Here is a 24487-nt window from a genome sequence, read left to right as displayed (position 1 = left end):
CCACACGGTCTGCAGCCCCAAGACCCCTGAGGGCCTGGAGACCCAGCCCCCTGCCCCCACAGCCTTCTCGTGCACCTAAGGACCTCGATCATCTACCTTCAGCCATCCCCCCATTCAGCCACTCCCACCTGTTGGACGTTCTTCTGGACTCTGGAGCCATAGCAATGAACACAGCATATGAGGTCCCTGTTCTCATGGGGTGTGAGTCTGGTGGGGACAGACACTTGGGGCACTTAGGAGGAGAGTGCCAAAGTGCCTGGATGGGTGGTGCCATTTAGATCAGGTAGTCAGAGAAGGGACTGCCATGCCAACACCTGGGAGAGAATACCACAGATGGGGAGGTGGCAGGTGCAAAGGCCCTGGGGCAGAGACTAACCTGACTTGCTCTGGCAGTGAGCCCATCCGGGACCGCAGCTGCAGGGCCAGCTGCAGGCTGTCGCTGGGTGCCCAGGCAGGCCGAGGTTTGCTCTTCCACCTCTCTGTCTTCCCCTGGCACCAAAACCATCTCCATTGGCTGTGAAAGGATGCTGGAGGACAGCACAGAACAGCAGAGAGCCTGTGACCCCACCCGGCTGGGCTGGGGCTGGACGAGGGCAGCGGCTCCAGGGTCCCAGCCGCAGCCCAGAGCCCTGGAGGTTCCGGGCCACTTGTGATCACCTCTGAGTGTGCGACTGCAAGGCCTCGAGTCAGCCTGGCATCACTGTCATTATCTGCCTTCTTACTGCGGCTGATTGTTCCAGAACTCTTCCCATGGACAGGCCAGGCCCGATGCACGCGAGCTCATTTCATCCGGAGAACAACCCTCCTGAGATTTAGATTTAGGTCTGAGAGACTCCCCAGAGCTGAGGACTGGGGCTCCCTGGGTTTCCCTGGCTCCTGGCAGGAAATTGAGCCACACCGGGGCCGTGTGCATCTCGGCCAGCAGACGCGCAGCCCGGCGTGCAGCAAGGCTGCAGTCGAGAGGCAGGTCCAACACCGCATCCCAAGGGAGGCAGGAAACTGGGCTGAAAACAGAGCCAGCGTTTGCTCCTTCGAGTGTACCATCCCCCCAGCCGCTAACTCTAGGACTGGAGAATCCACTGCAGGAAAGAATCTACGTATCCTGTTCTAATACAGACAAACTCAGTCCTTAGGCTGTGTCTGACCCCCCTACGCACACACACCCCCCCACTTCTATCCCACCTCCAAATAAATGTGTTGGTGCTTTAGGAAAATTCCACACCGTGCTGAATTTCATTTATTAAACCCCAAATCAGGAAGTAATCACCAGAGGAATCTGGCATCACGGAAGGATTCTTCCTGGGGGTTCCTTTCAACAGCCTTTCCCAGAACACATCTGAGCACACGGTCTGGTGTCCCGGGAAGGTGTTTATTGAGCAGACTGTGGGCCACTATCTCACGAGAGGGGCACGTCATGCACTTGGAGTTTGCGGTATTTATCGGTGACGATGATGAAGGCACCACCGTGAAGCTTAAGCAAAACCACCAGTCTGGAGGGGACTTCTTCACTGTCGTCCAAATGTCCAGGCTCCCCAGCTAGAAGGCTGTCTCTGTGCAGGATCGGTGGGGAGAGAGTCCGTGCTGGGGCCTGGCATTCAAACGCTCTCGGCTCTCTGCAGCACCAAGGAGGTTAATTTTCTGCCCTGCCTGCGCATTCACGATCTCCGTGATTTCCAGGGGACAACTAGACCCTGGATAAAGTCCAGTTACACCTTTTGTTAAAATCATGCTCATTGCATCTGCTGTTGTGTTCGCAATGGACCGAGCACCAACCTGGGAGGCCAGGGCAAGAGGTCAAGCCCCAGCTCCACCACCATGGACTTGCTGTGTTACTTTGAGCAAATGTCTCAACCTCTCTGGGCCTCAGTTTCTTCCTCCCAGTCCTAAGAGTGTTGGATTAGAACCGTGATTCTCACCAGGGATGGTTTTACCCACCCAGAGGACAGTGAGGAATGTCTGGAGACATGGTTGGTTGTCACAACTAGGGGATGCCAGTGGCACCGAGAGGGGAGAGGCCAGGGACACCACGGCACATCCCACAGTGCACTAGACAGCTCGCACAGCAAGGGATTATCCCGCCCAGAATGCCAACAGTGCCGAGGTCAAGAGACCTTGGGGTAGACAAACCCCCGCCCACTCCAAGTCCAGACCAGGCTGTGGGGACAACGGGACAGGACATGGCCTTACTGCAGGACGCCAACTGGGCAAGTGGAGAAGGTTCACTGCCCTTTCTCCACGGTCTTGAGGCCTTCCAGGGAGTCTTGGTGACGTCTCTCAGGAGCTCCCTCCGCTCTGGGAAGAGCAGAGAACAGTGAGGGCCGACGGCCGAGGCCAGAGCGTCCCATGTGGGGATCCTCAGAGTGTCGGCGACCGAGGCCTCTATCTGTGCCCCTAAAACTGATCCATGTTCACTTCGCGCTTCCAGACGCAGAGAGACCTTCGTCTCTTCGTCTTCTACTGACGGCCCGTGCGCCCCTTCCAGATGTGCGCTGGGAGCCAGAGCCGGCGCAGGGGGCGCACCTCGGCCAGAGGCCCCGACGCCCGGCCCCCACGAGCAGGCTGGCGTCCAGGCAGGTGCAGAGAAGCGCTCCCGGCTCGCAGCCGGCATCTTCTCTTGTGATTTTCCAAACCAAACAGCCTCTTGGGAGGCACGCTGAAGTGCTTAAAAATGAGGCAAATAAAATAAATCACTGGTTCTCGGAAGACAGCCTGTGGGTTATTAGGCTGCGTGTTTCTGCTGAGTAAACGCTGCCCCAGGATGCTGACGGCCGGGCCCGCGGTCGCCGTCCACGCGAGGGCGCTCTCGGCCATCAGGAAGGCATGCGGGGCGGACGCCCGGGCTCGCAGGCTTCAGGGCTGCCATTTATTCCTGCAATATTTCAACACTTACAACTGCCTCGTTGTCCGCCGGCGCTGCCCAGCTGGCCCTGGATCTCCCGGCTACCTGCGGCCGTCCACCCCGGCCTCCCTGCCCCAACCAGCCACAGTCCCTAAGCTTGTCTCAAGAGGGTTTTTGTGGGTTTTTTAAGATTTTATTTTTAAGTCATCTCCACACCCAACAAGGGGCTCGAACTCACAACCCTGAGATCAAGAGTCTCACGTCCCACCGCCTGAGCCGGCCGGGCGCCCCCAAGAGGGTTCTGAAGAGCTGGAAGTGAGTTTTGTCCTATAGTCACCAAACCTGGAGAACCATTTAGGACTAACCAGGTCATTACGTCACTCTTGACACAAAACCCGACATCAGAGGCATCAGACATTTACGTGTAAATGTAAAAAAATAAAACCACGGAAGTACCTGAAGAAAATGTAGGAGAGTTTCACGTGGGGAAGTCCTGAGTAAGATGTAAAACCCAGACGCTCTTCAAGAGAGGAAAAGAAATTTGATGTCATAAGGATTAAAATTTTCTACTCAAAACCAAAGAGCCCAAGCCACGTGACAAACAAGACCGCTGCTCCCGTCTCATTCAGAGTTGGAGCCGCAAGCTGGTGGCCTCGCAGGACCCACGAGGCCTTTTGGGACCTGGCCGCCCCGCCCCCCCCCACCGGCCTCACGCCTGTTTGTCAGGATAAGCTCAGTTCCGCAGGGGTGAGGGCAAACCCTGATGTCACGGACGCGTTTACTTCCCCCTTGCACGAGGCCCCTGAGGGTCAGGCAGCTCCCCGAGGCTGCAGCCACACCCCACGGCGACACCGACCCAGACCGTCCTGGGCAAGTGCTCCCCCCACCCCCAGAGGTGACATCGCCCGTTGGCCGGAGCCGTCCCAGCGAGGTCTGCGTGGTTGCGGTGCCTGGTGAACTGAGGTCTCTCCGCCTCAGCCCTCCTGCTGAACATACGCCTGTCCCGTGGCCTCTGCGTTAGCGCCTCCCTCGTTCTAGAACATTCTCCCGGAAATCTGCTAGGCTGGCTCCCTCACGTCCTTCGAGTGAGGCCTTTCCTGCTCACCCGGTTGAAGACTGCGACCTCCCATCCCACCCCATCATCCTGTCCCTTGCCACACTTACCTTCCTCCCGGCACACGTCACCATGTGGGACAACAGTCAGGAGAACGGAGATCATCTTTGCTGTTTTAAACAAAAGGATATAATTTAGGAAGCAGGCTCCTCGGGTTTAGAAGGGGAAAGGGACACATTGGGACTCCCATCTGTAGGAAGCAGCCACTTACCCAGCAGCGGCGGGGCTTCTGGAAGCTGGGGCTGCAGGGTGGGACACGCGAGCAGCTGCGGGGCCTGGGGGGGGGCGCAGTCTGGGGGTCACACCACCAAGCCAGCCCCTACCCCGACCCCATGAAGAACCTTCCAGTCTAGAACGGGGCAACAAGCCAGTTCCACAAAGTTCTTGGGGTTGCAGAGTCCGTGCAGGGTTCATAGGAACACGAAGAGCTTTCTGAGGTCTCCTTCCCAGGGACAGGGGCAGGGGGTCAGGGTTCCAGGTGCTGGGAACAGCAGGGACAAAGGCCTGGGGGCCAGGCAAGTGTGGGGCCCGGGAAGGAGAATGGAGCAGGGCAGGGGGCCCAGAAGGCCCAAGTCCACTGCTAGTCCAGGCTCAGCTCAGCTCCGTTGACAAACAACAGTGCCTCTAGGAAAAGGGATTCACACGGATTCCGCTGGGGAGCTTTAGACATGACTTTCAGAGTCGAGAAAGAATAAATTAATTTATCCATCTGCTCCTTCGGAGAACATTCACACTGGGGCCCAGTCGGAGGCCACGAGTAAAGGGGGCAGTGAGGGTCTGGCCCACAGGTCTGCCCTCTGCACTCCCAGGACCAGGTGGCGAGGAGCACCTGCCGCCATCATGAGCCTGCTCTCCCTGGGCTGGCCCTGTCTCTCTGCCCAGCCTCTACGGGCTCCCTCCAAGCCCTCCTCAGGCGGGGGGCCACAGGGAGGGCTGAAGCCAGAGATTCTGTGGCATATGGTGAGTGTTACTTAGGCAGAAAAGTAAATATAAGGAGAGATGCACTGGAGGTAGAAGAGTATGGAGAAGAAGACCCCCCAGAGGGCAATGGGGCAGCTCAGAAACAGTATGGCCTGAGCACAGTCCCTGGGCACCTCCCTAGCACCAGCATAGGGACCCCTCTCCCAGATGCTTCTCCAGGGCAGAGGGTGTGGGCCCGCCAAGCAGAGGTTGTCACAATGCCTGACGCCCCCCAGCTCCTCAGCTCTGCAAGCTAAGCCAAGGTAGGCACATCGAAGGGCTGGGAACAGACTCTGACTCACTAACTCGCTGGCGCCTCCCACTGGGAGCAATCAGACCGTGAGCGGGGCCCAAGGGGCGAGCGCCCCGCAGACTGGCCAGAGCCCCCAGGCCCAAGGAAGCAGCAGCTCCCCAGGACCTGAGTGCACCGACAGCCACATCCCTTCCACACCCCTCGGAAGGGTGCTGAGTTCTACACCCATCCCGGTGCGCAGACCGACCCGGCTCACCCCCAGCCGACGCCAACACCAGGCGCACAAGCAAGCGGCATCCCCGCGGGAAGAGCTTTCGGGGACGGCTCCCAGGGCAGCCCCAGCAGGGCTCAAGGATTAGCACAGTGGGGAGGGTCCCTTCCCCTGCCCCCTTCCAGGCTGGGGCAGGCCAGGTCCGCAGAGGCTTTCCAGCCTCTGGGAGCAGGGCCCAGGGTCCACGATTCTTTTAGGGGTCCACAAAAATGCTTTAACTTTAATTTCTTTTAAAGTAAGAAGAGAAAAAGCAACCCATTCAGGACTCCTCTCACTCTAGAGGGTTTTCTGTTCTCACCTTCACTTAATAAACTAGCACTCCACCCTCTCGTGTCCCCGAGATTCATTCTTTGACTCTGCGGGATGAGAACCCTGAAAACCAGCCCCCCCCAACTCGAGGGTGACACGTGGGGAAGAGAGAAAGTGACAGAAGGGCTGGGTACAACTCTGCAGGGCACACTGGCCCCCTCCACAGCCCCGGGCTCCAACAGGTGTTCGGTCCAACAAGCTGTCTGTCCTTCCATTCCACGGGTGCTAGAGCAGAGGGGCAGTCGGGTGACACATTCCCCCCACGGCCCCCTGCCACCCTGTGGCCATCTCATTCCCTCTCGGGAAGAGGGAGGAGAGCGTGCCGTTAAGCTTTCTTATTTGCTCCTAACTTCAAGCTGTTCTTTCTGGCCTCCCCTTTAGTGGCGTGTCTTCCATCTGATGTCCAGTGTATTGTCTTCCCAGAGGAGCAGCCACTGATATGTCCCCGGCTCGGGCCCAGTACCCTGCTCCCATGCCCTAGGCAAGAACAGAACTATACAGAACACCTCATGTTTGCAGAGCACTTGGAAGTGAACAACACGGTCTCATCATCATTTGCTTCTTGTGTCTTGACAACGACCCCAGTGAGACGGACCTGCCTCTTCCCATTCCATGGTCAGTGATGGCAACAAGATGGAAGGGACTGTGGAGGCCTCCGGACTTGGCCTTCACAGTGAGAAGCGGGGCTTGGGGAGGCTAAGTGGCTTGCCCCACGTCCCCCAGCCTGCCGGACTCGCAGCCACCTGCTCAGGTACAGCCCCTCCCCCCTCCAGGCTTGACCATCCTCAAGCTGCAAAAGCTGCAACTAGACCCTTTTAGACTTTCCCAACTCAACTTTAACAGTCTGTAATTTTATTCTACATTCAAAAAAATAAGCCTATTGATGGAAAAAAAACCCTAAACCAAAACACACACACACAAACCAGAGAAAGATGATTCCAGATTAACCAGGTTTTTTGTAAAAGTCAAAGGCTTTGCAATTCCAGGATCTCGGAGCACACTGCCTGTATTAGTCGGGGTTCTCCAGAGTCGGAATCAAGAGAACGCACGTATAGAAGGAGTTCTGACGTAGGGAATAGGCTTGCACGATTATGGAGGCCGACAGTCCCAAGATCTGCAGTCGGCAAGCTGGAAACTCTGGAGGGCTTGATGCTATTATTCTGGTCCAAAGGCCAGCAGGTTTGAGACCCAGAAGGAGACAACTTTTTAGTCCGAAGGCAAGAAAAAGCTGATATCCCAGTTTGAAGACCACTAGGCAGGAGGAATCCTCTCTTCCTTTGAGGAGGGCAGCCTTTTGTTCTATTCAGGACTTCAACTGATTGGACAAGACCCACCTGCATTAGGAAAAGCGATCTGCTTCACTCAGTCTACCCATGTAACTGTTAATCTCATCCAAAAAAGCACCTCCACACAAACACCCAGGATAATGTTTGACCAAATATCTGGGTACCGCATGGCCCAGCCAAACTGACACATTAACTACGGCGCCCCTCCTGAGAGATTTCCGGAGACAGGGGGAGCTAGACAATGTCCTCCCACGGCTCTGACCTGCAAGAGCTGGAGAAAGGACGTCACCACCACCCCAGCTGGGAAAGCAGGGTGTGTGTCTCCCATGCGGCCACAAGGTGGCATCCGGGAGGGCCTTCCGGGGCCAGAGCCGGGACTACCTTGAGCTTCAGCGGCCTGGGGGGCTGAGCTTGGGTTTCACTCTGGCTGTACCACCAGGACTGTGAGATCATGGGTGTAGACTGGGTTCAACTCCACGGAGACCCACACTGCTCTACGGATGGAGCTGGGAGCGTCCTCCTCCCTGCAGCCAGGCCTCTTGCCCCTCGCTGGTTCCCAGAAATAGCCCAGAGAGCAGGCCGCAGATTGTTCTCTCCTTCATGGGTCACAGGACACAGAGCGGTTGGGCTGATGCACGGAGGCTCAGTGATTTGCATATCCGAGGGCTCGTGACTGTTTCCCAGTGGGTGTCAACACGGGTCCTGGAGACCGAGTTCTTAAACCCAAAGGCAAGGTCAGAGCGGGAGAGGTCTAGCCACTTCTGTTGGGGAAGCAAGGGCAAGGGGCTCAACTCTCACGGGACCGGCCTCTCAGACGTCCTCCGGGAGAACAGCGCTGAGCTTCGCAGTCACCTGCCGCCAGCGAGTGGGCTCGGCTTTGCTGTCCCGCGCACACAACAAGCCCGGGATGGGACAGAAGCTGCAGGCCTCAGCAGCCCCAACCGGTGCTTTGGTGATCTGGACAAAGGAAAGAAAGCCTGAGTCCCAGCAAGACAGCCGGTGTTATTCTCCCTCGAGGCAAATTACCTGTCTAAAACCCTAACTAAAAACACCACCACCCACAAACCTGTTTTATAAAATAAAACAGGGATCTAGAAAAGCGCATGGATCCAACAAATGACTCAACCCCCTGGAGCTGCCGGACTCCCCCACGCCCACGGGGCTTCCCGTGACGAAACCACCACGGGGGGCTGGGGCTTCTCATCGCGGTTGGGCTGGTCCCACACAGACGCATCCATATGACTGACCAAGACTCTCAGATGAACCACGAGAATGCCGCCACTAATATGATTATGAAAAACAGAAACTTTTGCGTACGCTGTCCCTGTTTCCTGCCCCATTTTTGAAAATACGGCGGTAGCCAACACGTACCACCCTCTCCCCGTCTACAGCCTCGCTGGCCCTAAGGCCCCCCAGTCCTCAGTCTCCCCCTGCACCTTGGCGCCCTCTCCGGACTCGGCAGGAGGGCGCGCGGCCACCTGACCCCAACATGCTGTGTTGCTGGCTAGAAATTCTGAGGCTTCCTCTTTCTTTCCTCGAAAATCCCAGTTATTCTATTTCTTCCCCCACAAAGCTCAGCCTTTGGAAAGCCTGAGTTCCCCCCGGATGCCTCAGTCTCACCGAAGTATCTCTCGGTACCGGGCTTCCTGCTTCGCTCACCTTCAAGCTGTGTCCCCTTCGACATCTCTTCACCTCTGTCCTTCCTGATTTGTATGATTTTCCCCTTTGGTGCTTTTCTCTTAGAGCCTTATCTGTGGCGTTTTCCACTTTGTGTCCTCCTAATTCCATCTGAATTTCTGAAGTGGTTTCATTCATTTCTAATTCTTGTGACTTTGTTTCTGAACTTTTCTTTTTTTTTTTAAAGAATTAAGGTGTTTTTTTTTTTTTTTTTTTAAGATTTTATTTATTTATTTGAGACAGAGAGAATGAGAGAGCACATGAGAGGGGGTAGGGTCAGAGGGAGAAGCAGGCTCCCTGCCGAGCAGGGAGCCCAATGCGGGACTCGATCCAGGGACTCCAGGATCATGACCTGAGCCGAAGGCAGTCGCTTAACCAACTGAGCCACCCAGGCGCCCTGTTTCTGAACTTTTCTAATACATTCTTTCCTGTCATGTTTACTCTCTTGATGTCTTTGGGTTCCTTAAAAAAAACCCAAAACACAGCCTCTCACACCCAGAGGACTGGTGGTCGCCAGAGGGGCCGGGGATGACAAAGCACAAACTTCCAGGCATGAAGTCAGTCAGTCACGGAGACCAGAGGGATCCCGGCACGGGGATGTCAACGACACCGTGACGATGTTGCGACAGGCGGTGACCACACTGGTCGTGGAGAACACGGAGCCACGCACAGAACCGAATCCGTAGCTGTACCCCCGAAACTGATACAACATGTGTGTTCACTATACTTCAGTTGAGAAAAAGAAATCATTTATACATTTGCCGGTTTTGTAGGTGCATCTTTCTGGCCTTTCCTTGTCTGTAGGATGCTCTTCTCATTCTCAGCTTCGTATGGACTGGACTTGGATCCTTTTCTGATGCTTATTTTTATGTGAAAGTATGTCATAAACTTTCAGAATGAAAGGGGCTTCAAGAAAGCATTTCTAATTCTACAGAGTGCCCTCTTCTGTCGTTTTTGGGAAGTTTAAAAAAATGTGTCCCTTTGCTTCCAGAGCTTTCCCGGCTCCTGCCCTGCTTCAGCCTTCTCACCCTCGTGTAGGCCCCGTCCTGCTTAGTTTTCATTCCATCCTGGTGGGTTTCCCTCAGTGTGGGACCCTTCCTGGCAGGGAGCCCCGTCAGGCCGTGCTGGAAGCTCCAAGGGGCCGACCGTCCCACCCCACAGGCCCCTCGCCCGCGGCCCCGGCATCCACCATCAGAAGGAGGGCTTGCTCCAGGTCCTGCTCCCGTCCATCACACTGAACGCTGTTGGACACTGGGGCTTATGACTGTTGCTGGTTTGTGCCTCTGTTTGGGGTTTGTGCAGATACCTTATTACCTAGACTGTGAATGCTGTCCACAGCGGTTTTTCATCGCGGTAGAAAATAAGTAACAAACGTTGCCATTTTAACCCCTTTTAAGCCCACAATTCAGATGGCTGCAGGTGTGAGGCTTTGCGGTCTAGCTGCTGTTTGTACACGGGATGCCACTCCCCTGTTCCCAGAACCCCTGCTTTCCAAAGCCCTTTCAAACAAAACTGATTCACTGGGGGGGGGGGGGGCCTGGGTGGCTCAGTCAGGTGAGGGTCTGCCTTCGGCTCAGGTCACGATCCCGGGGTTCTGGGATCTCTGGGATGGAGCCCCACGTCAGGCTCCCTGCTCAGCTGGGGGTCTGCTTCTCCCTCTCCGTCTCCCTCTGCCGCTGTCCCTGCTTGTGCTCTCTCACTCTAATAAATAAAATCTTAAAAAAAACAAAAACTGATTCATTGGTCTGTCATGACAACATTTTACTGAGAACACCTCTGCCTTGATGGGAGAACTGAGAGGCGCCCTACGGTTGTGCTCAGGTATGAAATGGGGACGTGTTTAAGGAGAAACACGTATTCAAGGTTTGGCGGCCCAACAGAACACCAGGACCGTTGTTCAGGACATCCCACTTTGTCACTACGTTCTGAGACGGCCGAGACAGCAGCAGGTAACACATGTTTTCTCATGCCGCCACCGTGAGAATCTGACGCTAACCCAACAGCTTGGTAAGAGCAGGCCTGACGTGAGGGCAGGCAGAGAACTCAGAGCCCGAAAGGACCTGGGGTGAACCCTGCCCTTCCTCCGGCAACACGCTAAGGCGTCAGTAAGGCACGCAGGTGCTGCTGAGGCGGGAATGACGCATGTCACCTCTCTCGCTTGCTGACAAACTCAAAACTCAGACTGAGCTACGGATGTGCGGACATCCACGCATCTGCTCGCCACCCCACATGTGCTCAGTCCACACTCCAAGGGAGGCTGATGCTTCACGTTTCACAGGAAGAAAGAGACATTCTCTTCTTTAAACAGTTCATGTTTATTATTGATAACAGTAAAAAAATCTTTTAAAGACTATCAGTATTGTATTACCAAGAGTGAGGTAATATGTTTACAAAACATTTACAGAATTTGATATGCAAATAATGAATTTAGGAAGAAAACTGAGTTAAGACACTAGTAATAGAGGGGAAATCAAAAGAACCCTTAGTGCAGGAGAAAGGCGGAGTGTGAGAGTGCAGGGCACTGGAAGAAGGGGCAGAGTCCGAGTCCGGGCGCCCGCGGCCCCCTCCAAGGAGAAGCAGGTGCCGTGTCACTCATGAGGAACCCTGCAGGCGTCTGCGCAGTGATGTGCTTTGAACTCTGAGAGACGCGTTCAACTCTCTGGGGACAAGACAGTGCCACTTCTGAGCCAACTTAAAACGAACACGTCTTCGGACTGGGGGAGGGGGGGGAATGGCTGCAACTCAAACAGTTCTACAAACATCCCTGGGCTGAGGTGGACTGTGGAGGGAAGCGTTTTCTTGGCAGCTGTCAGCAAAATCGCCATCTGAGACACAGAGAGAGAGAAAGAAAGAGAAGGAAGGGACCATCTTCAGGTCCTTATAATTTAGAAGCAGGAAGCACTGATCGGAAGCAGCACAGGTGCACTAACCAACCCTACTGTGCTTTCTGGAAACAAGGCTTTAGGTGCCAATGCGAGCGTATCTTTTCAAAGGCCACACACTCCGGGAAGGCCGGCAACCACGGAGAAGCCCAGTCTTCGGTTGTGCGGGCCGCCTTGGGGGCCTCCCTGACCCGGTTCCTCACGAGCCCCCTGAGGCTCGCCCGCGGGGCCCACACTTGTCCACCCTGCAGCCACCCACCTGGGGCCTCGAGAGCGGATGGCAAGCAACGCGGCCCAGGCTTCCGTGCCGCTCACACCCGCCGCTAACGGCCATGTTTTGGCACATATCTTTAAAAACACAGCCTCTTCCAACACACGACACCACACGTCACATCCTTATCACAAACGCTGACCCTACACAACATCCAGACAGATTCGCAAATGACCTGCTTTTCCCATAAAAAGCTGAAAAAAACATGGGCCAACACAAGAATACCACACTTTGTAACTGGGAATCAAAAACAAAACACAAAAGGCAAACCAAGCTCATATTCTGATTTGTTTCGAAGAAGAATCCCTTGTAACTTGATCTCACTTTCTACTCTCCCGTTTCTCACCAACACCACACTGACGCCCACCCCCCACCCCCACGCACTGCCACACTCATGTGCCCCCCACTGCCACACGTGCCACACACATGGCCACGCTCACCCACGTGTGCCCCCACGCACTGCCACCCACCCCGAACACCCCCCCGTGCACTGCCTCACTCACACGCGCACCCCCCACTGCCACACACCCCCCACATGCCTGCGCACGCACACACCCCCCACACGTCTGCAGTGTCCCTCTATGAAGCAGCAGGGCTCCTGTAAGCGGCCACACGGCAAGAACACTCATCAGCGCAGAGGAACACTGGACGATTTCAAAACGGCAAACGTGACCGAGTCTTCACAACAGCCTTCTAGGGACTAGAAAGACCACATGGGCTCTGACGCTATCCAGCTAAGAGGAGGCAGAGGGAACCTAAGTCTAGAGTGAGGTCAGAACTAGCATTTGCAGGTAAGAACATACCAGAAGGAAAAGGGAAAGAATCCCTTCCGCGGGAGTTCACATACAGAAAAATCCTGCTCTGAAAGTACCAAAAAGATGTGGAAAGGAGGACAGGGAAGCTGTTTAATGGTGGCGGTGCTCTCCTGGCGCTGTGGGGGGTCCCCGAGTGCCCCCGGGCCCACCCCCACCCACTGCAGGACAGCGGGTCACCCGCCCGCGGGGCCCAAGCGAGGTGCTCCTGCAGCCCGCCCCCAAGTGCTCCCCACGGAAGGCGCGCTGCTCGGAGGACAGGTGCCTAGTGGGCGGCCCCTCAATCCGTGGGCCGCGCCGGCCAACAGCAGAGGGTGACGCTGCGACGTGGTGTGGGGACGAGCTGGTGGTTCCTGCCCCGTGTAGGAAGGTGGGTCACCTCTGAGGATGGTGTAGGAATTCATCCGCTAATGGACAGGGTGTGGAGGTTGCTGGAAACATTTTTTGCATCAACATTTGAGACGAAGTCAACCTCTTAATTGTATATAAACTACTTTTCTTTCAAGAGAGCCCTTGTGCTCTGGTTTGATTTGTGCACACCGTATACAAAATCTATGGCTACGGAGTTAGAGTTCCAACTACCTGTCGAGATAGTCTGGGATCAAGCACTACACGTGCCATCTGGAGAGCTATGTGCTACCTAGAGGGTGAGAGGTCTGCACAGTGTGGCCGCCGGGCGGGTGGCGGGACGCGGCAGGCTGTCCGAGGAGGCGCGCTGTCCCCTCCGCGCCCTGGGCATGGGCGCTGCGGCACTACCTGGAAATCATGGAGCTGGACTGAGACTGGCTGGAGGAGGTGGTGGCGGCGCTCAGCTGGGAGAACCCGCTGTGGCTGGACTCCAGGCTGGTCATAGAGCCTCTGCAAACAGCACCGGGAGGGGCGAGGAGTGAGGACCCCACTGCGGGCCGCCCTCGCTCCCCGCGGCCCACTCGGCCCCCACAGCACTCACAAAGCAGGCTCTCCCAGCACCGTGGCTCCCTGCTGGCCCGGCCCACAGATGACGTCATCAACCGGCCACAACAAATGGCCCAAAGGCCGCTCCCAGCCGCCCCCGAGCCCCACCGTCCTTGCGGAGCCCCCTGCCCACACCCGTGGTGCTGCGGGGGCCCTGGGGGCGGGGAGCCCGTACCGGAAATCCTCGGAGCCGATCACTTCGGTGTAGTACATCACTTTGCACTTGTGGGACGACACCTGCAGGGAGGCCAGCACGTCGTCCACCCGGGGCAGGTTGGTGGCGGCGCACGCGGGCATGCTGTGGAATCTCCACTGCAGGATGTAGAAGCCCGGCCATCTTGTCACGTGTGAGCCCTGGAACGAGTCGGGGAGCACCGGCTGAGAACTGACTCCCAAGCGCCTACCTGCCACGGGCCCTGGCGGACACCACCTGTAGCCTTCCCCGGGCCCACTCGGCTTCAGCAGCGACGGCCGGCCATCTCCGTGGCTGGAGGACCGACTCCTCGCTCAGGGGCCAGTCCCACGCGGCCTCCGGCCCTGCAGCGAGGCCCCTCCCAAGAGCTGCGCAGGCCTCGGGGAGGGACTCTCCGTGTCTGCCCACCCCAAGGACTTGCAGCCTTGGGGGGAGGGGTAAGGCCACAACAGAAGCAGGCGCCTGGAGAGGTGGGATGAGAGAGCTCAGGGGGCCCTTCATTCAGCCTTAAGGGGGTCAAGAAAGATCATCTGACCAGGCAGTGCTCTCCTGGACCTGCTTCCAATGATCTTACCAGAGCATTCTGGTTAAAAGGATGACAATCTAAAGTACAATGTCAACCTATGAAAATTACTTTCTTCATTTAATTCTGAAGCTTAAACCATCCATTACTTTTAAAACTAAATAAAATACTCTCTTTTATTCTACTTCTCAAACCACGAAACACTGACAGGCTCATCCCTGAAAACTGTAAAGGCAGCAAAATTATGCATCTATTATGCAGGCCAGAAGCACCCAAGAACCACCGTTCTCAGTACAAGCACTCAAAATAACTGGCCAAAATGTAAAAAATGAACTGACAGAGCATTTTTAAATGAATGAGAATGCTCAGTAACGACAGCTAACAGCTCCCTCAGCACTTGCTTGTCTCCCTGCTATTTGGGGTGACTGTCCTCTCGGTGGAAGTCTGGGTCCCAGCTGTCCACGTGCACTGAATGCCTCTCCCTTCCTTCCACGTCGCTCTTGTGAAACTAACTTCTGAAGAAAACTCATGCACTTGAGATAAAAGTTATGGATTCATTCCAAAACCCCTGCTCAGGGCTGAGTTCCTTTCTTCCTGGGGCTTCCTGGGCCACTCTGACCGTAACTGACGCCGCACACCCCTGCGGGCTTCCCGCAGACAGACAGTGCCAGCCGCGCAGGACAGCGATGAAGCAAAAGACCCTTCTTTTTGAAGACAAAATACCGAAGCTGCAGAGAGTCCCAGATGGCTGTACCTGCACGCTTTCCCCTTCTTTGCAGATCAGAGGTGACTCCACCATGCTGTAGTCACGGCCCAGCTGCCAGACTCTGTCTATCAGCTGCACGTTGTTCCCTCCTGGGGAAGTAATGCTGTGTGCCCCCAGGGAGTCCTTTTTGGGAGGCTGGGGCGACCTCTTGGAGTGGTAGATGTTGAAGACAATGTCCCCTTTGCACACGTCAAAATCCCACGTGATCACTGAAGAGGCGTCCACAATCTGAATGAGGATCTGGAAAAAGAGAGTGCATTAAGCAACCAAGGTAAGCACGAGCCCCCCTATCCCGAGCCCCCCAGTCCCGAGCCGACACTGTGGTGCTTCATCCCTGGGGGAGCTTCTGGGCCCAGCCGTGTGTGTTGTGGGAGGGAGGGAGACATGTCCCGTCAGCTGTGTCCTCACCCGCACCCACCGTTCTGCCACCCAGCTTTTCCTGCTCTCCCTCCTCCCAACCTTCCTGCTCCATGTCACGTGCCAAGCTCCATGCTCTCCCTTAGCTACACCTGCAGTGCAGAACGCCCACTGCACGATCCCCAGCACTCCGACCTCCCACTGCACGATCCCCGGCACTCCGACCTCCCACTGCACGATCACAGGCACTCCGACCTCCCACTGCACGATCACAGGCACTCCGACCTCCCACTGCACGATCCCTAGCACTCCGACCTCCCACTGCACGATCCCTGGCACTCCGACCTCCCACTGCACGATCACAGGCACTCCGACCTCCCACTGCACGATCCCAGGCACTCCGACCTCCCACTGCACAATCCCTGGCACTCAGACCTCCCACTGCACGATCCCTGGCACTCCGACCTCCCACTGCACGATCCCTGGCACTCCGACCTCCCACTGCACAACCCTAGCACTCCGACTTCCCACTGCACGATCCCAGGCACTCCAATCTCCCACTGCACGATCCCTGGCACTCCGATCTCCCACTGCACGATCCCTGGCACTCCGATCTCCCACTGCACGATCCTCGGCACTCCGACCTCCCACTGCACGATCCCAGGCACTCCAACCTCCCACTGCACGATCCCTAGCACTCCGACCTCCCACTGCACGATCCCAGGCACTCCGACACACTGGCTCCTGGCTGTAAAAATGCCTTAACAACACAGAGCAGAAGTGACTCAAGATGATACGGAAGTGGTTCCATGGATTGTTCTAGGCTGGTGAGCACAAGGATGGTCCCAGAGAAGGTGGGAGCTAAATAAAGGGCACATGGAGGAACAGAAGGAAGTGTTCCGGGCAGGGGGAGGGGACAGACTCCCAAGGAGCAGTGGCAGCTTGGGGAGAAAAGAGCCACGTGGCCCGGGGCAGGGGAGGGGCCTCGGCCCCAGGGACTGAGTGCCAACCCAAAACCCAAACTTCCTAATGGCGCCCCTGGAAGAGTTTGCAGCAGGGAATGGTCAAAGTCAGAGAGTTTCAAACATTACTGTGGGAGGGATGTGAGAAGTGAACCCAGCCGTGAGACCTCAGCGGAGGCCGTGCCCCCGGCCCCCGGTGAGACCCATCTTGGCTGCTTGTCTGGCTGCTTGCTCTTCGGCTCTCGGCCACCTGTCGTCAGTCAGGCAGACTCCTCGATTCCACCACTGCTGCTTCTCACCACACAGACCCCACCTCGGAATCTCCCTGAAGAGCAGACTCCCCAGAGCACAAGAGTGCTGTCCCCAGGGGCCGAGATCTCCCGGGACACAGCCCCCTCTGCTGACAGGCACCCTCCTTCCTGCACTCACCGTGGGGCCACTGAATTCAGCCTTTATTTCAGGGCTCTTGTGTCCTTGATTTGTGTTTTACTTCACCCCCAAAGCAGCGTTTAGCATTCTGATGTAGAAAACCTTCACATCTCACAGATACCCTGTGACGCATGAGAAACGTCCTATGCCACGGAGTTCCCTCCCACAGACAAGAGCGAGTTACCTAAGAGAAATAAGAACTCCACCTCCTCAAGCCTGTTCTCCAAATAAGGAATGAATATAAATAATCCTCAAGACAGTCATGAAAATCTGAGATTTCCCCTACAGAATCTACGAACGAGGCGGACCAAACCTGCCTCTGCTAGTTCAAACACGGCAACAGCACCCATGTGCCCCACAAGCGAGGGGCCGGCCAGGCGAGGACCCAGGCCAGCAAGGACGAATGCAGATGGCAGTAAGGGGTCAGCTCCCGGCTACCACCAACAGCCTGAGCCCACGGCCCCGCGCACTGAACGCTGGCTCGGTGCCCAGCGCCCCCGTCCTCAGCAACAACCCCTGAGGCACGAACAAATCTGCCCAGAGCTCAGGAAAGGTGACTTGGTTGTGAGCCCTCACAGCTCAGACCACTCACGATGTCACAGGACACACAGCGTCTGCAAAACACAGGAACACTCTTGCTTCCACACCCAATGTGACAGCAAGAAGGGAAAACAGAGATGTGCTACTTTCTCCTCACTCCATATGACTTAAAAAAATGTGCAAATCCCTTAACAAATGTAAATAACCAAAGCCCGGTCACGAAAAAAACAGAAAATGAAACCAGCCCTACATAACCGTTAGATAAACTAGATTTGAGAGTCAACAATCTTCCACAGGAAAGCATTCCACACGCAACTCATCCCTGTGCTCAGGGGTCTCTGGTAACGCAGAGGCCAGGAGGCCTAACCTCCTTCCGGGCGCAGATCCCTTGAGAGATGGCTGTACGTCAGTGCAGACTTTTACCTCAACTAAAGATCTGAAAAAACAACAACAAAAATCTAAAGACAAAGCCCAGAAAAACCATTTGATTCTTCTAAAGTAAATCCTACTGGGAAGACCCGCCGAAGAAGGTGTCTGCTGGGAGAAGGGGCCCCGCCACCCGGGGCCCTGGGTGCGGGCGGCGCACCTCATGCGGGGCTCCTTTGAAGACGCTTGCAGACTGGTAGATGGTCTCGGTCCAGAGCCTGAGGTCTTCGTTCTCCAGCTCCTCCGCAGTCCTGTACAGAGACTTGGGGACCAGTCCGCCCTCGGGCACTTCACACTGGAAACACAAACACAGCAGTAAAAGCTGTGCGCACAGAAGGGACCCCTGAAAACCAACCCTCCGTCAAGGCCCACACGCCCCCAGCCGCTTAGGGAATGGAACACACTGGCAATGTCCAACAGCTTCTGCATGATTTAGCAATGGAAATTTTTAAAACCTCTTAAATCTACCTGTCTTACTTTAAATGAGAACATGTTGAAGCTAATTTACCACAGAATTTACACTACTAAGTGTGAGGTACTGGACTCCATTAGGAACTCTAGTTCATGGAAGAATTACAAGCAGTTACACTGTACTGTAAAGAGAAAACACGGTATGAAGAAAAGTTTTATTCTCAGCAACTACAGGCTGGGTTGAATTAAAATCTATATACTTCATACATTTCCTAGTTGGCCTTGACCTAGTGACTCAATACTGAAGTTCACAGAATCCCAGCACCTCCTGCACTACCGGCCCTGGGAGGCCGTGACCCAGAGACAGTCTCCAGTGGAAGACCTCAGACGGACCTGGAGCAGGGAAGCAGGGAGCACAGGAGAGCCGAGAAGAGCCTGGACCCACGGATGAATGAGGAGGACTCTCACAGTGGGGAGCACATCATGGTCGGTCCAATGTGCTGTGAGTCAGGTCTCCCTCTGCTCCAGCTCACCGTCAGAAGGACCAACCACTTGGGACCGTTCGTAATGGGAGTCATCTGTGGGTCGCTACACAGCTGACCTCCCAGTTTAATCTCATAGCCCTCGGTAAGGGAGGGTCCGGTGACTCCCCGGCCCCTCGTACCACGCCGCGCTGATGCCTGCAATTCTTGACAGCAGGACCGAGGCCCTGAAAGCTGAATCCGGATGCTGTTCAAACTCCTCTAACCAACCCGAGAGACTCCCCTGAAAACCGGGTTCGTTAGGTAAATACGTGCATCAAATCCAGTGTGTACACATCTCAGAAAGACAACTTTATTTTCTATGAGGATGACAGAGATCCTTTCCCTAAGGAGAACCACACTCCCCTCTGGCTTCTGCTGTCACTTCAGGAAGCCACCTGGGCCTCTGCAGTCTTTGGTCTCCCTTGCCCTCGTGTCAGCTGGGCACGCCCCGCGGGCTGTAAGGTCCTCAAGGACCCCTCATCACAGTTCAGGGCATAGAAGTGGACATGGCTGCCTGATACCCTAGCAACACCATGCATCAAAAACCCCAGATTACGGAAGTATTTCCCTTAATGTGTCCCCTTCAAAATGTTATCCTTATTTATTGTCAAGGAGGAGATCTTGCAGAATCACTTTGAGTTTTTAAAAGTGTTTCTATAAAATGCATAGCTCCTCAAAATAGTTATAAGAAATCTGATCCACACAAAGCTGAGTGAATAAAGCAAGCTGCAATTATATTAGGTTCTAAAACAAATTCTCATTAGCACGTAACAATGAAGAAATGTGCATTTGTCAACCATCACCTAAACCGTTCTATGTAGTTTAACCCTGGGTCAGAGAAACGTCAGCAAAATAAAGAAAAACAAAACAAAACAAAAAACAATAATCCAAACTAAAAGTTCTGAAAATCATTTGTACCAACCGACACCCACCTCTCCTACCCCTGTGAAGCAGCCAAACGTAGAGCTGCTTGCCTCAATACCTACCATGCACTCCCCGCTCAGGAAATCTGGAATGATCTCTTTATCGATGTAGTCCAGCAGGCCTCCAGGACCCTGGTAGTCGTTTCCTGCATAAATCAGGAATTTCCTTCTGGTGTTGTCATCAATGAATGGACTAACCTGTAAGTAATGAAAAAGGCCCACGTAGTCATTTTGCTTTGCTGTCTGATTTCCAAAGATTCAAATCACCGTGTGACAGTACGAGTGGGTGGGTGGGGGTAGGGACAGGGAGTGTGACACACTTTTTCTGTAAACTCTATTTGCGTGACAAAAGGACTCCCAGGAATTCTTTCTTCCCTTAAACTATTTGAGAAAGTGTGTATCTTCCCACATTTGTTATTTCCTGACTAGTTCAGGCGAACAGACACAGGGGTATGAACGCACACCTCTCCACCTCTGCACGGCTAATCGTTTCCCCCAACCAGCACCACACGCACCAGCGTCCAGAGCACAGGGAACACACGGGGAGCGCGGAGGATGAGGAGGCGGCCGAGCGTCTCGGGGTAGTTGGCCTCCACCACCTCGATGATGCGCAGCAAGGCCTTGACGCCTGGCCTCCACAGGTGCCGCATGTTCAGTCCCTCCAGGTCCACCAGGCAGGTCCACGAGCTGCAGGGGTGCAGACGGGGGAGCTACTCGCTACAAGGCACGCGTGCAAACCACGTCCTAAGCTAGCTTCTTCTGGATATCACAAAACCGTCATTTATATCCATTTCCAAAAACATACCAGTTTCTAAAAATTAAAGTGTTACGAACCGCATTTCTATCTACTTGTATGAAGCACACGGGATCAGCGTGGTAGGACCAATCCCTGGGACAGCAAAACCTCAATGGCTAATTGACAATTAATAACCACCTCATTCGGACCTGCTCGTAACCCAGCAAACAAGGTGACATGCTGGGCTGGACATGCTGGGCCGGACATGCTGGGCCACCTCTACGGACCCAACAGGGCACGAATCTGGCTTTTCAACGCACCTTTGTGAACTTCAAGAAGCTCTTCTTCCACAAATACCCACTAACCCAGCAGTGTCTCAGGAGCCGACAATACAGCAGGGAACAGAAAACCCTCAAAACCCCTTCCTGTCGTGGTGGAACTTCCCCTCCAGTAAACCCGCTATGCCTTCTAGTGTCCACCTCTGAACCACTGCACATTTTCCAAATAGTTTACCATAACTACGAGTAAAGTTTAGAAATACAGAATAATCTCCTTGTGCCCCTGCAACGAAAACAAACGAACAAAACCAACTGCGACCCTGGGCTCCCAAGGACCATGCACACTAACCAGGCAGGCCGACCCACTCAGACTGAGGTGACAGCAATGTCTCACTTGGGGTCAGAAACACCAAAATCCAGCACCTATCCCTCCTAACTGACCGAATTACATGTTAATTATCTTCTACCTTCTGGAACACTGCAAAAAATGGGAAGCTATTTAGATTTGGCTCTAGAAATCTAAAAGCCTAAAAATCACACCAGATTTTGGTCCTAAAAGTCAACTAGTTTTATTTACCTCACATTCTCAATAAGCTGGAAGGAAAAACAAAATCAACATCTACCTGATAGGTCGACCAAAGACTTTTGTATTTTCTTCACACCGTCTCAGCCCTTCTTCGTTTATGGAGAGAACCTGTGTGTAAAATGGCCATAAAAAGCCCATAAATAGCCCACTGTGTCAAGCTATGAAACACAGAGACAATAATACAGCCCACTGAGTGGGGAAGGGAGTCTGACGCAGGGCTCGACCCCAGCACCCTGGGATCATGACCTGAGTCGAAGGCAGACGCTTAACCGACTGAGCCACCCAGGTGCCCCTGTTTGTTTGGTTTTTAATTTAAGCACATTCTTCTCTTCATAACTGCCCATGCTATGGAGGCCGAAGTGGAAGGGGAGCTGGGAGTTCAGGGGGCAGGAAGGAAGCATTTATAATCGTCCAGATAAGAGATGTGAAGACCTGCAAGTAAGGGAGTGCAGGGCAAAGAATACTATGAAGCGGTCTGATCCGAGAGACAGCTCAAAAGGAGAGTGGGGGGGGGGGGGGACCATGGCAATGAAACAAGAAGACCCCAAATCGGTCCCCACAAAGTCATCCTGAGTGGCTATACAGATTTTTTGTTGACACTTCCCTGTGAAAAACATTTTTATAATTTCCGTGCCCTCTTTTGAAATTTTAAAAATGTATTAATAGATTGGCCTAATTACAAAAGCACTCCATGCTTGCTCTGATAGCTGTAAGATCACCATCCTGCTGGCAAAGAAGGGGGCGGGACCTGCCCAGGAAGCACTTACGTATCGCAGCAGAGCCTCCTCCCCGAGGGCTCTCACCAAGCCCTTGGTGTCCATCTGCCCCAGCCTGAGAACGTACAGTGGCCGCCCGTCTGCAGGAGGGGAAGCAAAGGTATGATCAGCACCATTCCTGATGAGGAGCTGACAATGCAACTCCAGGAACCTTAACAAGGAGCGTGCTTTCCCACTTAGAAGCAGCAGCTGGCTGTGCGTGCAGGAGATCGCCCCCAACCACTGCCCCTGTGCCCAGGATGAGAGGCACCAGGTGCAACTCAACCTCTCCTCTGGCTCCAACCACCGGTACCGACCAGGGCCATTGCCAGGCTCAGCCTCCTCACTTAAACAACCAGGGGGTTGAGCAGAGCTGACTTTCAAGCCGGGGGGACCTCAGAAGATCCAGAGACACATTTTCTGTGAATATGGAGTATTTTAAATTTTTATATCTTAGAGAAAACAATTTTTTTTCATTTCATGAGTTATCAGTAAGTTAATGTCTAGATTTTTTTTTAAAAAGCCAGCTTCCCTTGATTCCCATCCAAAGGATCAGGATAAATGAGTCCTTTCAGGAAATTTTTAAATCCATACCAACCAGCATATCTTGGCTCTACATGTTTATACCCCGAAGGTCTAATGGATGGAACGTGAGAGGAATCTCATTCACTATACAAATGCCCTGTCATCACAGGCCAGCTACATAAAGGGGAAAAGATCGCGGTGGCCACAGTGTCCCTTGAGTCAGCAGATTCTCTAGAATCTGGACTTCTGACACTTGGTGCCCCAGGGGAGCAGCAGAAAGGACAGGAACGGAATCTGCTGCTGACAAGCAATTAAGACTTGTCTTCTGTTAATGGAGGGTCAGTCCTGTCATCCTGACAAAGAAATTTTCCTTGTATTTATCACCGGTCTGAACTAGATCTGTTCTACTTAAAACAAGAAGGTCTTTGTGCTCCCAAATCTTGTTGAAAAGAAGATTTATAAAAAGTGTCTCCCAACATTTATAAGACACATTTGTTAATGTTTCACTACCAAACTTTAATCTTTGAAGGGTGGGAAAGTAGAATAAATATGTTGCTAGCAAAAACGAATAGAGCTACAATTAGTCTGGAAAAGTACAAAAGATGCAGTCCAGAAAACACACAAATCCGAGCTGTCCCATTCTGGAAGAATCTGCCTGGAGGGGGAGGGAGCCCACGGCCATCCCTGTGCCTGCTCCACATCCCCGGTTCTGTTCTGTCCACTGTCCAAATCCGAACCAGGAAATACCGAGCAGACTCTGGCAATGCCCGCTTTCCTGCAGGGCGTGCCTTGGATGCAATCCGAGAGAACCCTGCTCACTTAACTTACCCTTCGTTTTAAGCTATCACTTCCTTGGCTTATGTTTTGCTTCCTCCCCAAAACAGAGCTGAAGTTCTTCACTGTTTCGATGTAGAAAACCTGGCTACATACTGTTACAGATCTTGTAGGGATTTAAGTTATTAAAAGTTCCTTTACTAGCACTGTGCTCCTGAAAACACTGCCCTCAAACTTGCGGGTTTTTTAAATAAGTCGAAACAAAGTCTTTGTGACTAAGAAAGGAGGTGAAGAAACTTGGCGGCCAAGGGGCCATGAGCCGAGGGAAGGAGCAGACAGCCCGCACCTGCTGCTCTATGGGGGACCTCAGGGGGCTTCCAAGTGGGCAGGGTGGTGTGGGGCTGGCCGTGATGAATGGGCGCCACCCTGGGAGAGGGAGGGCCCAGGCATTCACAGGTCCCTTCAACTCTGCACAACGTGGCCTCGAAGCATGTCCGGGATGCCCAGCCCACCTTTGTCATGATGGTGCCAGCCTCCCGCGTAGTAGTCCTGAAGGACCTGGGGAGGGCTCCAGGTCTCGAGAATGTAGTCCACCTGGTGCTGCTTTCGCCAAGTCAAAGACTGACACATGATCTCTCTGGCTTTGTCGATATTGAAGTCCCGGGCGCGTAAGAACCGAAGAATATGCTCATCTTTTGGGATCTAGTAAGAGAAAAAGATGTTTCTAAGCAATGTTAAAAGTTGCTAAGGGAAAAAAAAAACCAAGTTACTAAGGGAATAAAACTCTAAAACTGTCACTTCTCATCCAGAGGGAGCTGCATTTTTGCACTATATAAAATTAGCCGTTACTAAAAAAACCTTCCTCAATGCTTTAGAAAACTGGTATCGTTAATCTGAATAATCTTTATAGTATTCCATTTTAGTTTCAGCCAAGTAGAGCAAAGGCATAAATAATTTGTTGAACATCAGATGCTTCAATTCACTGGACTGATCTATGATTATGATCTGGGCGCACTTTTCTGTATTACACCAGAACAGAAGTTCGAATACAGAAGTGTTGTTGGTTTTGGTGGGGCGGGGGGGCCTTCCTAACACACACCTCCTCTACAGTCTGCTATCGGATACGTCGACTTCTCTGAGTGAGAAAGAAG

The 24487-nt window shown here is 53.8% G+C and overlaps 1 protein-coding gene across 3 annotated transcripts in view; it reads right to left on the bottom strand.

The window, feature by feature from the left end:
• Positions 1-7865: 7865 nt before the first annotated feature.
• The window catches only part of SEC14L1 (SEC14 like lipid binding 1), a 57129-nt gene continuing 40507 nt past the window's right edge, over positions 7866-24487 (bottom strand). For 2 of the 3 annotated variants that reach the window (XM_032429395.1, XM_032429394.1), the window contains 10 exons: positions 23849-24038; positions 22050-22138; positions 21320-21390; positions 20198-20369; positions 19746-19880; positions 17985-18119; positions 15099-15350; positions 13804-13982; positions 13431-13532; positions 7866-7989 (listed from right to left, as the gene is read on the bottom strand). In XM_032429395.1, coding sequence (XP_032285286.1) covers positions 7881-7989; positions 13431-13532; positions 13804-13982; positions 15099-15350; positions 17985-18119; positions 19746-19880; positions 20198-20369; positions 21320-21390; positions 22050-22138; positions 23849-24038 — 1434 coding nt within the window. In that variant the 3' untranslated portion in view covers positions 7866-7880. Of the gene's footprint in view, positions 7990-11005; positions 11535-13430; positions 13533-13803; positions 13983-15098; positions 15351-17984; positions 18120-19745; positions 19881-20197; positions 20370-21319; positions 21391-22049; positions 22139-23848; positions 24039-24487 lie in introns of those variants that run through there. The other variant, XM_032429397.1, reaches the window with a different exon arrangement.

This window comes from Phoca vitulina, unplaced genomic scaffold (genome assembly GCF_004348235.1).
Source record: "Phoca vitulina isolate PV1807 unplaced genomic scaffold, GSC_HSeal_1.0 scaffold41, whole genome shotgun sequence".
Taxonomy (NCBI): Eukaryota; Metazoa; Chordata; class Mammalia; order Carnivora; family Phocidae; genus Phoca; species Phoca vitulina.
Note: the sequence above shows the minus strand (reverse complement) of the source record. Positions and strands in the feature narration are given on the sequence as shown.